This window comes from Bombus huntii, chromosome 5 (genome assembly GCF_024542735.1).
Source record: "Bombus huntii isolate Logan2020A chromosome 5, iyBomHunt1.1, whole genome shotgun sequence".
In the NCBI taxonomy this organism is placed as follows: Eukaryota; Metazoa; Arthropoda; class Insecta; order Hymenoptera; family Apidae; genus Bombus; species Bombus huntii.
In genome coordinates this window covers 11,785,534-11,799,417 of record NC_066242.1, presented here as the reverse complement: position 1 = coordinate 11,799,417, position 13,884 = coordinate 11,785,534, and the positions used below count along the sequence as shown (strand labels likewise).

Below are 13,884 nucleotides of genomic sequence, written 5' to 3'. Positions count from 1 at the left end.
ATTTTTATTTAAAGAATTGCATTGATATATTAAATTAAAAATATAAATATAATAATATAAAATATAAAATATAAATAATATGGCAGGTATAAAGATGAAGATAAAAAATGATAAATATTTGAAAATATAAATTATATATATTTAAGCGTGTATGTATATATTAGAATCGGAGGTAGTTCATACAACGTCCTCAAATATTATTCCTATTATTCCAAAATAAATATTTCAGAAATTGTATTATGATTTAGAGTTTCACTAATATTATGCATTAGCTTTGTCTTGTTCGTTTACTAAAGTGTAATATAAGCCTTTCTTTTTAATTAATTCTGTATGTGTACCCATCTGAAAATAAGATGTAAAAATAAATATATTAATTTAATTTAATGTCATGTCTGGAATTTTGTATTGGAATGCGTACTTCCGTGATTACTCCTCGCTGCAATACAACAATAATGTCAGCATTTTTAATCGTGCTTAATCTGTGAGCGATTACTACGACTGTTCTTCCTTGAGTAACATTGTCTAGCGCTTTCTGTACAATTCGTTCACTTTCATAATCTAACGCACTAAAGGTTATTGTATAAAATTAAAACAATCAGTTCAAATATATAGAGTTATTACAATAACTGTTGTTTATGATTCTTACCTTGTAGCTTCGTCTAAAATTAAAATGGAAGGTCTTTTTAATAAAGCCCTTGCGATTGCAATACGTTGCTTTTGTCCACCGGAAAGTTGCGCTCCCCTTTCTCCTACTTGCGTATCGTACTTACTCGGAAAATTCATAATAAATTCATGAGCATTTGCTTCTTTAGCAGCTTCAATGACCTAAGAATACTTAATAATAATTTTTCTGTAGAAGTATAACTTTAATAAACCTCTAATTTTAACAGTATTTACATCTTCATCTGTAGCATCCGGCTTTCCATATCGTATATTTTCCATAATACTAGTGGCAAATAAAATAGGTTCTTGATTTATATACCCTAAAATGTTACCTCGGAGGTAACTAGCATTGAGCGATCTTAAGTCTTTACCATCAATTGTAATTGAGCCATTATTAACGTCATAAAATCTGAAATATTTTATATTATTTTATATTATTTGGTAGACTAATTGATGATCAAAAAAATTTTTGAATCTAAGATAATCAAAGTACCTTTCTAACAAAGCAGCTATCGTTGATTTTCCATTACCGCTAGAACCAACGATAGCTACTGTTTTCCCAGCAGGAATGTCTAAGTTAAAATTCTTTAAAATAATGTGATCTTGACGAGTAGGATAGCTAAATTCTACGTCTTTAAACGTGATATTTCCTGCCAGGGATTGGTCTGTAATAACTTCTCCATTAATCATCTGATGTGATGGTGGCATTTCTAGATACTATAATAAGGGATTGGATTACAATAAAATAAAGAATACTTTTCATTGTATTGATATAAAACAAAATTGTATATATACCTCAAAAACTCTAGCACCAGCACTAACACCTCTAACATACGATCCAAATAACAATGATAATTGAGATAAAGATTTTTGTATAGTTTGTGTGGCCATTAAAAACGCCATTAAATCTCCTGGAGATAACTGCCCAGTAGACATTAAATGTCCACCAAAATATAAAGTACAAAGTAAGATACCATTGAGAAATAGATTTGTCCCCCCTTGGAACAAAGCAATTCCCAAACCTAATTTTTCATATAATGCAGCTCCTAATGTAGTTTCTTTGCAGAACATTTCTATCTCTTTTTCTTCGGCTGAAAATGCTTTCACCTATAAAAATAATATGCTATAAATTATTTAAAACAATTTATCATTATCATACATGATATTACCGTTCTAATATTTTGTATGGCTTCCTCACAAACATCTGAAGATTTAGCAAGTTGATTCTGTGCCTCCATAGATAATTTTCTTAAACCTCTTCCAAGCAATGTACCAATAAGAATTATGGTAGGCAAAGATAACACTGTAGCTGCAGTCAATTGTGGTGAAATCCCTATTACAGAAACTATACACCCAATAATTTGCGTGGTGCTTCTCAAGCCTTGTGATATACATATTTTAAAGGTACTTTTAAAGTCTTGAATATCACTGGTTAATCGACTTACTATTTCACCACTACGATTCTTATCAAAGAACGTGATGTCTTGCATTATAATTGATTTAAATACATCTTTCTTTAAATTCATAGCTATTCTTTCTCCCACGTGTGAAAGCATATAAATATATACAAAGGTAAAAAGTGCCTAAAAGTAAGGGATTTCCTATAATTTTTCAATTTAAATTATTTTATAAATAGTATAAAAAATATACTTTTTTCCAGATAAACATTTACATACTTGTGCAACATACATACGTGCTAATGCAAATGCAGGTTCTGTCAATTGTAATAGCACAGTTTTCAAGCTATCTTCTCCTTTGGTTTGACAGATCTTTGTTAATATATTTATAACATTTCCAACGTGTTGTGGTATCCAAATATTTAATACAGCAACAACCATTGCACTCTAAAAGTTAAAGTTAACAATTACATAAGTATACAGAAATATAAAATCCATATATGCATATGTATTGTACACAAATACTTACTGACAAAGCTATCAATAATTGCCAAAAATATGGATACAAATATTCTAAAAACTTTCTCCATTTCAAAGTCAATTCTTTATTATCTTTTGTAATATTTTCCAAAATTTTAAGCGTTTTGCCTTCAACAGCAGAAGTATGACACTTTATCATGCATGTTAATACAATACTACCTAAAGCACCTGAACCAAATTTTAAAACTGTTGAGAAATTTTTTAATTCACTATTGTCATTTTTTACAGGCTCTTTGATACTACTATTAAATTTTCGTTTTGCTAGATTAAAAGGTTTGTCCTTTTGTTTCGATAGAAATAATAACAAGGAACTCCTGTAACAAAAATATTTATAATCATTGAATACAAATTTAAGATTAGTACGAGTTATTATATGAAAAATTTATTACAAAACATGAATGATACCTTGAACATTTTGAATAATTAATATGTTTAAATAACACAGTCCTCAGTATAGACATTTTCGTAAAATATTATTTTATTCGTTATTTAATTCCATAAAATATACTAGCATTCGAGTTATTTTTTATGATATACTTGTCATGTCTCAATTTGTATGAAGCAATAAAAGAATACTCTTCATTTATTTTTTATTTTTAGGAACATGATGACTAGTCAAATACCAGCTATTACCTAATGAATTAACAAACATTCATTCATACCAAATTCATAATACCAAAGATAATTAATACTGTGCCAAGGGGAGCGCCATATTGAAAGCGCTTGCAACAATTTTGTTTCCCAAATTTGTCACTAGATAGCGCTTACTGTACTGTTAATTTTGATAGCCTCTCTACAACTTGTTCGTGATGGAACACATGGTAAAAATCGAGTGAAAATAGTGGATAAAATCTGATAGAATATAGAATGATGCTGAAGCAACAGTGATGTATTAAATCAAAAGTTAGAATTGTATGTCGTGTTTCAAATTCGTTTGCAGTAGAATTCTTTTGATGAAAATTCTTTTAATGAAGAAAGAATTTAAAGTAAGTTGATATCTAAATCTTATATTCAATATAATGACAAACATATACCATGATACTGGTGTGTTATCAATATTAGTGATAAATTACGAAAAATAAATGAAATATGGAAGATGAACATAATAAGATGTGTTTAATGTAGACTATAAGAGGAATTTAATTTTGTAAAAAGATGGCTACCGTGATTTACGCGCCAAGTCTTTCAGTTAGTTTGTCGCAACCTATAAATTAATTTATGGTGTTCAATCTATATACAACTTAAAAACACGAAGGAAATATATTTTTTGAAATATTGAAAATACTTTAGCGAAATGCTGTTTTATATTTTATTTGTATTTTGCCAAATACTTCTTTTTGTTTTGAAATCGTAATTCAAAATGGCGCTTATATTTGATTTTTTTACAGATGAATTGCACCTAGATAAATAAAAAAGGATATATTTCGATTAAGGTTTAATAACAATATTGCAATTAAGTTAGAGGTAAATTAATTTATAGCAATAATTCTTCAACGATAACATTTATATTTACGCATTCTAAGCAAATCAAATAGATATTGGTGGATATTAATTTATCCATCCACTGAAACAATAATTCTTCAATATAATACTGTAGTCTACCGAGAGCTAACGATTTGAATATTTATTGAGGCAACAGCAGAATATTACATTGTAATTTCCAATAACAATTTCATGGTAATACTATTTATATAGTATATTTACAGTATACTGAATAACATGCACATACATATATAAATCCAAAAAATGAACTCGTTATTTGCAATAAAAAAGGTGATCATCACTAGCAAAAAATGTTAATGCTTTGCAAAATTAAATTTTTAATTAAAAAAAGAACAAATAGAATTATCAATATTTAATAACTTTAATAGGAATAGTAGAAGAACTGGCCGTTTTAGACTAGAATTTTTCAAAAATTCAAATTACCAAAACAAGTCAACAGTAACTGCAACCACATCTGGTCCGAACAAGAAATAAATGTCCTGATTATGAAAAAGAAATTGCAAGGAGGCCTTAAAGCACTGTTACTTGACAAGTTTAATGACAATATTAAGGTAGAAGCTAATTGATAGACCTAATTCAAACCCATAGTTACGAATAGGATATTCGTCATTCATTAAAAAAGGGAAGTTGCTGATCACAAAAGAAGGAAAATTGCATGGAGATTTTAAAGTATCGATATTTAACAAGAGGAATGGTAGAACAGCAACCGGTCTGTACAGTACACGAAGATCTCGTGTCATTGCCAGACTCGCTGAACACTCGAGCAAGTACTTAATACTACCCTCTGCGGTGTATTCAAGGCGGGAGCGAGCATTTCAGAGCGAATGTAATAGCCGCACAGGCAATTAAACGTGGCAAATACATAAATACACGTTATTAACTTTGCGTACAAAGAGGCTGCCGGGACGATTAGGCCTTTCGAGGCTCAACTGTTCACCCTAAATCTCGGCCTTCTTCTCTGGTTCGCCTGCTCCTCATCCAACGCTCGCAACGAGTCGCAATTTCAGAGCTTTTTCATGGGGCCGATGCATTACCATACTGATCAAAGCTGCTGCTTTCTGCATAACGCACAGGGAACAACGGCTCCCCGTTGTTATCCGTTAGAAAAACCGTGTGTCTTCGGTGAGATAAGTCGAAGAGTGGCTCGTTACGTTCGTGGATGTGCGGCCCAAGTACGCTTTTGATTTTCGTAGGCGTAGAGTTCTTCCACTCTCGGTTCTTCAACGTTTTAAACGGCCGTATTATTTTCTGTTGGTGCTTCTGCCGTTTTTTAGTATCGTCTAAGGGCGAAATAGTTTATCTTCTCTTTGATAAAAGAACGAGGAGAAATATATACTTTAATCTCTATTATTGAAATTTTATTTAGTTGTGAATACATAAGTTTATGGAGAATTTCTAGAGAATAGTACGGAATTAATATGGATGAAATAAGATTTTTGGAAAGTGCATGTATGTATAAGTATATTAAAGTATATATTAAAGTAAGCATATTAAAGTATTCTAAATTACATAATCATGAGTCCGAGCACCCCGTTAAATGTAATATCAGAAGAAATACAAAGGTTTCGCCAAACGTAGGAAATGACAGGAATATTTTACTATTTATTAAATATTTGAATCTCTTGATAAACAATCAACTAAAGTATGGTTACTCCGCTTGACCTTAATTTCTATGTATAACATCGATTATAATTAAATTTAATTATAATTTTATACAACATCCATTATATTGCAGGAACAGTGAAAAATTGATCTTGTATGATGAGAGTCTTGTTTGCTAAGGGAAAAATTAAATCAATTCATGGATATGTAATTTGCAAGCTGCGATTCATAAAAAAGAGAGCACAATCGAGCGAAACGCGTCGAACAAACAAATATTCCGAAGCTCCGCTCATAAAAGCCTCGATTCCACCGGGGTTGCTATTCCATCTTTAACGAATCGAAACTTGTGAGAGGCGAGCAGAGCATGGGCGGTCGGTGGCGCGTTAAAACACTTTCTTCGACAAAAGCCATCGAGGCTCGAGGTCAGCCTCTTAACCCAGATTCCGAGTCGGAAGGCGAGAAGACAGAAGCTCTCGGTTACACACGATCAACGCGCTCAATTCAAGAGAGTCCCTTAACCTCTTCGTCTTCGGAAACATCCGCCTGCAACTCTTCGTTCCAATGCGACCACCCCAAAAAGAGAAGACGAGGTAGAAACAAAAGAAAGAAACATAAAGCAAGAAGAAAAGGAAGACAAAAAACGTAAAAAGAAAGGGAAAAATTTCAGTATAAGCGTAATAACTACGGCGCGCGATACAGCGACGGTAAAAGAATGGTCCAAATGAAGCCTCCTAAATTTCAACACCCTCTTCGCTAGAGCGACCAGAGCTCCACAACGCCATTCTCCGGCTCTCTTCCTCCGCCTTCGACTTCCCTTTGTCCGCTCTCTCGTTTTTTCCCCCGCTCCCTTTAGCCCTCGCCCCGTTTTCTCGATACTCTCCCGGTATATCCAGCCTGTTCCTTTTCTTCCTCGGTCCTTTCGGCGGTCTCTGTCGGCGAGCCGATGCCCTCGCAATCAGCCGGCAAAGTGGAGTCGCGCGCGCGACGACGGCGTCGGCGGTGGCAGCGGTGGTAGCAAGCGGTAGCGGCGGCTGTGTGGCGGTGGCGTATCCGTGAAACACGCGGTGCAAGTGCCGGGGTGGCGATGACGCAAAGTCAGCGTGGGCCAATGGACTGGCTGCTGTACGGGAGGTGTTCGGTGGGCCACGATTGGGCGTGGCTCGAGCAGAGGGTGCGTCAGGGGTGCCACCGCCGACGTGGCTGCGTGGGGGAATGCCAAAGTGTGCCCCGGGGTGTAATATCATACCGCTAGGTGGATAAATAGACGCACGAAACTAGTAGGGACGAGTGGGGAACGAGTAACGAACGGAACAGCAGCGAGGATGAGACGAGGAAGGAGAGGAGGGACGACTGGTGAAACTGGGGTGGGTCGCGGGGTTGGAGAAGAGTGAGAGAGTGAGAGAGAGAGAGAGGGGGGGGGGATCTGGCTAAAAGAGTAACCAGAGGATGACGGACACGCGAGAGAGGCAGCGCGTGGAGGAATAGAGGAGAGTGGTAGAAAGGGCGAGAAAGGGAGAGGAGGAAATGAGGAAAGGGTCGTGCACCGAGCGAGGGTTACTCAAGGGGGTTAGACGGAAAGACGGAGAGGCGAGACAAAGCGTGTTGGAACAGGACGAGGGATCGGTTGCCAGAGGTAGAGTAGGGGAAATTGGGTGGCTACGCGATCCGAGCGAGACTAGACTAGAACAAATAGTGGTTGTAGCCATCCTCAGCTTCTGAGGTATTTTCCACTCGTGCGAGTTGCACGCATTCGAACGCCGGCCCAGGCTTGCTCACGGCGAACCGTGGAACCGTTTGTATGCACAGGCCGTGTCGTGGCTTTCGTCGGAGGATCGACGGTGGTGGCGGCTGCCGGTGATGCTTAGTGGTGGTGGCGTTGCCGCTGGAAAATGCCCAACTCGTCCCCGTGTTTCACGGCGATACACCATCCGTACACGACCGGCATGTCGAAAAATTGTTGCGGATAAACTGTTTGGTATTGTAAAGCATTCGTTACCGGAAGGAACTAGCGAGTCTTGTTAAATCACCAGAGAAATATAATAAGATTGCTTACGTTTAAGCGGCGAGGATGGAGAAATGATATTCTTGGTTTTTATGGAGTATCGTTTTCGGCCTTTTAGCTCGTATTTTTATGATTATCGAAGTTCGGTAGTACAAATGGCAGTAGAAATGCAAAAATATGGATGCAGATAAATTATTTTTGCGTTATTCGATCAAACATCTTAATTCCTCAAACGCTCTCACTTCTTTCATGGTATTCGATCTCTTTTATTATCCAATTAATTCAATTTAAACCTGCCGTTCTCCTCGGATTTGTATGGCCCAAAATGGACCTTATATTTCAATAGATATCCTTAAAATATAGAGAGTATTTAAACTATTTTGTTTTAGTATCTGACATAATTTTACTGTTTTCCTTATATTCCACGCTTTTTAAAAAGCTTTATAAAATATTCCTATAAAAAGAAGAAGATATCCGAAGAGATATAATACAAACGTGAAGGAGAATAGGAATAAAATTATTGAATGTGCACGAATGTTATATTCCCAAAGAACGAAAACTAAAAAGAAAGGCTATAAACTCGATATCAAGAAGGAAACAAAAACGATGTGGAATGGTCATCGATCGTGAAACCTACAACCAATCTGGAGTCATCGTCGTCGAAGGCTTGCTTACCATCCTGTCCGTATCGTCTCGCATGCGATTTTGTAGAATGCTGAGCACAGTGTGTAGCGAAACAGGATGTTGTCAGCTGAAATTAAATTTTCCCCGTAGAGCCGGCGGGTCGCTCGGCAACCCGATATTGTGGGCGTTAAGCTACGTACACAAGCGACGACAGACGCAGACAATGTCGCCGTAGAATGGTTCGTCGGTGTTCACTTTGCCCGGTTTCGCAAATCGCCTTATTCTGCGACAGGAAAGATGATAATTTGGTTGTTGCGCGTTCTTCGCGCGCTGCTGTTAAATATCCCGCCATTTTGCTCCAGAACGCGTTAGAAATATTGTTTTCCAGCTACCTGGTTCTATATTGTCCCTAGCCATGTGAATAATTACGATGGACCTGTTTACAGGGTGTCTGGATTTTATTCGATGAAACGAGGGTGTGATGATGATGGAAATCGAGATATGGTGGTTGTAGAAGGTGGAATATTTTTCGATCGGTAAGTCGAGGCAACGAACATATATTTATTTATATTTTCCTGTGTATATATCTATGATTATGTATCTTCTTTTTATACATCACGCTTTGTGATTATTTCTGATACACATATAACTGATTATAATTATTTAACGTAACTAATCGATGGACTATTTCTTAAGTAATTTAAATGAAATACACGTACAATTTTTAAGCAATAATATGATCAAAGGGAGTGCCCATGGTTTCAATAAGGAAATCTAAATTAGTCTTTACGGTACAAGTGGAACAAAAATATAAAAGACGTACCGCTCCAATACTGTATTTATAATATATATGTTTTAAGGATGCTTTGATAGTTCCAGGTAAAATTCTATAATGTTGAACTGTTTAATGACGATAGCGGTGTCTATAGAATATTAAGAAATACGACTTCAAGTATATTAATATTAGAAATTATAACAGTTATTAAGAGGAGAAAAAGTGAATACCAAAAATTTCCACCGAAAGTATCCTTATATTTTTAACAGCGAAATAACCACAGGGGAAAAGAGAATCGAAAATCGGAGATTCACCATAAATACAACGGATTTAAATTTGAACGTTCAAACACAAGACGCTCGAATACTATCTTCTCTCTCGTTCCATCCAAACTTCCCTTAAAATAATACGATATTATGGCAGATACATTGACGAACTTCCCTCAAGTTGGCGAAACAATCGCGTAATTGTAAAAACAAGTGCAGCAACTGTACAATAAGGGTACTTCGCTTACCCGGGAGGATGATCCCCGTTCAAGGTGAATCGTTTCTTCCCCCCACGCGAGCAATATAATACGATGTAATTAAGTTTAATATCGGAGAAGCTTAAATACGCAATTAACGTAATGTAACGAGAAAGTTTGGTGGGCGTGTGTACACGCGACCAGCCGGGGCTGTATCGTAATTTCAAGCGAGTCAACGTTGTCTTCTTCATCTCCCAGTGTTTTTCGCATCCTTTGCTTGGTGCTCCTTTGTCCCTTCTTTCAACAGTTCTTCCATCCCTCACCCCCTATCCCCCGTTCCAAGCCCTGGTCCGTGATACAATCAACTTCAAGGGTGTAGAAGAAACGAGGTAGCCATTTATCCGCTACCCCAAGAGCAACCAAGCAAGGGAAAGTCCAAGAAAACTGAGTGTTCCGCCATTGTCGTGACTTTTTATAGGAACAAGTTCCCGGGAACAGAACGGGATTTCGGTCTCTCCGGAATCAGATCAATATTTCTTTCCGAAGATTGTTTGGTCTAATTTGATTTTATTTAATCTGGCATGAATTTTGATTTACGATTGTTTTTCATAAATGGAGATAAAAGGGATGTAGTGTCGTCGATTTTGAGGAAATTTACTTCCCTCGAAGATTAAGCTTTATGAAAATTATTGTTTTCTTTTTTAATACATCGGCGAAGGTAACTTTGGTTTTGTTATGAAATGCTCGAATTCTGTTTGAATTTTTTAAAACCAGTACGAAATAATTTCCAGTAATATGCGATAGATATCTTCTTTAGTTCTATGGTTATAATAATATCTTATGACAAAAGAATGTTTACCTATCAAACCTTCTTAATCTTTTGTTCGTGTTCATTTATCGTCCAGAATCTTTACGGTCGTTGAGTGATCATTCCAGGGGTTTTACATATTCGTTAATAGTTTATTTAACTGTTTACCTTTTGTCGTATTGCTTTTGTCATAAATATATCGATCTGTGAAATTCAAAGTCATAGATTTTAACCAATTTACTCAACTATAGTTCATAGCTAAATGTATTAATTAACTCTACAAAATTTACAATTAATCTATCAAATAAACCAGAAATATAAAGTGAAATTATTATAATTTTTCTCTGTTAAATCTGCATACATTTGTTATAGAGGACTAGAAAAATCAATACTTCAAAAATCTACTTAGAAAACTCTCTTCAAATTATTTTTAACCCTTAATTCTTAATATCGTATTTACACAATGATGTATATTACGAATTATTATCTAATTACAAATTGTAAGCAAAAAGCGTGTTTAGTTCCAGCCAAATTAGCTTAAAGTTTTCGAATATTATGTCTTCTTTACAGAAACATCAGGAAACATATTTTTCTACTGTAAATTGGTGAAACAAATTTTTCTTAAGATCTGAAAAGATCCGATCCTCGATGGATTGAAATTACAAAGTTCCAAATTCTCCTCAATAACCGCGTATTATTACAATCGTGCCACCACCCACGGCACGCGAATATTATCGTTCTCCCACCTTGTGAACGCGACGACGGAACCGGATAATATTTTCTCGAAACGATTATTGCTTTCGCGCCCGGTCATCCCCAAATATTTAGCAAACAGAGTAGGCGCGCCACGTACACGGCACATATTATATTTTTCTCTCCATTCGACGCATTATTTCAAGTTTGGTAGGCGCGTCATCATCGTTTGCGATGGCTTAACGGCTGACTTATGGCTTCTGGTCGGGAAGGTCACCGTCGAACGTACGATTTTCGCGGTTCTATCCAGCGTACGACAGCCTTAACGACCCTCCTTCGATTCGATAAACACGCAGGGTCACGGCTATAAATTATGAGCGATATTAGTACGCGAAACCATTGGGTGGCACAGACGATTTATATCGCACGATTCCCTGTATCGACCCGGATTTAGTTAATACCACGACGATTTAGCGGCTCTCCACGCAATTAGAATTCTGATTCTTGCCACCAGGAAGATAATATTTGGGATATAGGTTTATCGTGGGGTGGCCGGCTGAATGAATGTAAATAAAATTTTGGCAAATTCTATTCTTCCGTGTATTGTGATAGCTAACTTTGGAACTCTGGTTTAATGTGCGCATTGCGAAATATTCGGCTAGAATGACACTTTTTAGGAGTCTTTGAATACGCTCAAGCCCAAAATGTGGGCCATTTTTCATGGAAACAAAGCGTAACAAATTTCGGCTTGTTTGTTGATGAGTGACGTCCTCGTGGATTTTGACGATACCTTTTTTTTTTAAATTTCGTACTTTTAATCCACTGTATGGCTTACTCTGTTGTATGCATTTGAATCGTGAGTATCGGATTATGTTTGGGTTATTTTTTATTTTTAAGATGCTGCGAGGCGATCGATCGGAAGGCTGTGATCATACAGAGAGCATTTGGCATTGGCAGAGATTGACATTTGGAGCATTGGTATTGGCTTCTTGTTCTTGCGTTTACCGCCCTCTATGGTCACGATCTTACGCGGATTTCTATAGGTAAGATCTGTATCGGCTAACTGTTCATAAGGCCGAGTTTTGGAAACGGTCCATTACCGTGAAAAATGATCTTCGGCTTTAACGACCTGAAATACCCCGGAAAAGTCACATTCGTATCAAAAATTGTACAGTCCGGATACGATGCTTTATCTGATTTTGGCCTTTTATTGATTTGGATTTCTGCGTTTTTTTTTTTTGGTCTTTGTTTAGTTAACGGTTTATATTATTCCTTTGGGAAAAGAGGATATTTATTAACATACACTTGTGTATAGTGCGATTTTGATGAAAATCTTAGCTATCTGTTATCTCCTAATATTATTATCTTCGGTAAAAACTAAAATATTTACTATGAATAATACGAATAACAAATTAAAATTTGGTAACAATTTTTAATACTTTACGAAAAGAATGAACTAACGAATCATAGATAAATATCAATTAGTCAAACAAGGAGATTCAAAATTAAGTAATAGGGGTAGGTATTCGTAAAAACGAGGGGAGACAAGCTCGTGCCCTGGAATATATTATGAAAAGTAATAAAGTGACTCTATATCCGGCTGAATGACAGGTCCCTTTATGAACGAATGATAATCTGTTGCGGTAAATGCATCTGTTCTGTCGCAAGCAGGTGTTGCATTTTCGATTCGAATAAAGAAGACAGATTAAGGGTGCGAACGTTTTTGTTGGGTCACGTGCTCTAGTCAAAATAAATCTGTTCTTGTAATCGGATTTATGGGTTAGGTCTGAAAATCGATCAACTTCTCTCATACGGCTATTAACTTAAAAATATAGTATCACTACTTTGGCCCTTCTGGTTAGGTTCGCCATTTCGATCTACGATACTCAAGACGAGAAAACCATTAGCTTTTGAACTGATGTTTTCGTCCTCCGAATTAGTTGGTACGCGAAAATGTCTCAAACTTTTTATAGATATAATCAGGATCTTTTTATAAAAATAATCAGGAGGCTTGAAGCGATTGCTTAGAAATTTAATATTGAACAGGAACTGTATAACATTTAAATAATTAGATAATTTTGGAATTTCGATGCATATTCAAACGTTCGCATGATTCAGACATTTAGACATTTAAATATTCGAATATCTGAACATTCGAACATCCAAAAAATTATATATTTGAAAATTTAGTATGTACTTGAATACTTAATATTAATTAGTAGTATTAATAATATTAATTAATAGTAATTTAATTTCTTTGAATACCTATACTTGCGAGTGCCTATTCGACCGTTTTTCCTATTGTTTTTTTTTCTTTTATTATCACCTTCTCTATTTATGAATAGCATTTTTGATTGACGTTTTATTAATAATTCGATTTTTATTCTAATCTCGATTTTACGTAATTTAGATATTTCACTGCTACAAATCTATAAATCTTCTACTCTCTATGATACTGTTAGCTATAATAGAAACGATTAAATCTACAAAAGTCCAAAGATTATTCGAGAGAAATAAATTGTCCAAGCACGTATCAATTACGTTACATAACAAAATAAAATAAATAAATTTCAGAGATCCATCACAACTCTAATAATATTAAAGAGAAATTCATTATTGTTCATATGTTCAGCATTCAACGAAAATACCAAATTACACGATACTCGAGCTAATCCTACAATTTGGCTCGATTCCCCGAAATTATTCCATAAATGCGGCGGGGTCCAAATTGTTTCGAGCGACGCAGAAGATGCTTAAATCTTCTTTTGTTTACTAAATTTCTCGTACACCGGCTCGAAGCTAAAAGCAGCGCCG

The 13,884-nt window shown here is 35.8% G+C and overlaps 1 protein-coding gene and 1 long non-coding RNA gene across 4 annotated transcripts; one reads left to right on the top strand and one right to left on the bottom strand.

The window, feature by feature from the left end:
* Positions 1 to 115: 115 nt before the first annotated feature.
* Positions 116 to 3,299, bottom strand: LOC126865652 (mitochondrial potassium channel ATP-binding subunit). Of its 2 annotated transcripts, none has more exons than XM_050618437.1 (10): positions 3,006 to 3,299; positions 2,590 to 2,914; positions 2,340 to 2,507; positions 1,833 to 2,246; positions 1,459 to 1,770; positions 1,157 to 1,380; positions 898 to 1,072; positions 647 to 825; positions 419 to 566; positions 116 to 342 (listed from the first exon to the last, which is right to left on the bottom strand). In XM_050618437.1, the coding sequence occupies exons 1-10, from the start codon at positions 3,059 to 3,061 to the stop codon at positions 262 to 264; spliced, it is 2,082 nt and encodes a 693-aa protein (XP_050474394.1). In that variant the 5' UTR covers positions 3,062 to 3,299; the 3' UTR covers positions 116 to 261. The 2 variants fall into 2 exon arrangements, with proteins under 2 accessions (XP_050474394.1, XP_050474395.1); XM_050618438.1 differs by having other exon boundaries at positions 2,590 to 2,911.
* A 78-nt stretch (positions 3,300 to 3,377) lies between these two features.
* LOC126865667 (uncharacterized) lies at positions 3,378 to 13,131 on the top strand. Of its 2 annotated transcripts, XR_007689617.1 has the most exons (4): positions 3,378 to 3,586; positions 3,989 to 4,064; positions 5,839 to 8,867; positions 11,968 to 13,131. It is a non-coding gene; the product is annotated as an uncharacterized LOC126865667 (long non-coding RNA). The 2 variants fall into 2 exon arrangements; XR_007689618.1 differs by lacking the exon at positions 11,968 to 13,131 and having other exon boundaries at positions 3,380 to 3,586; positions 5,839 to 10,595.
* Positions 13,132 to 13,884: the final 753 nt, after the last annotated feature.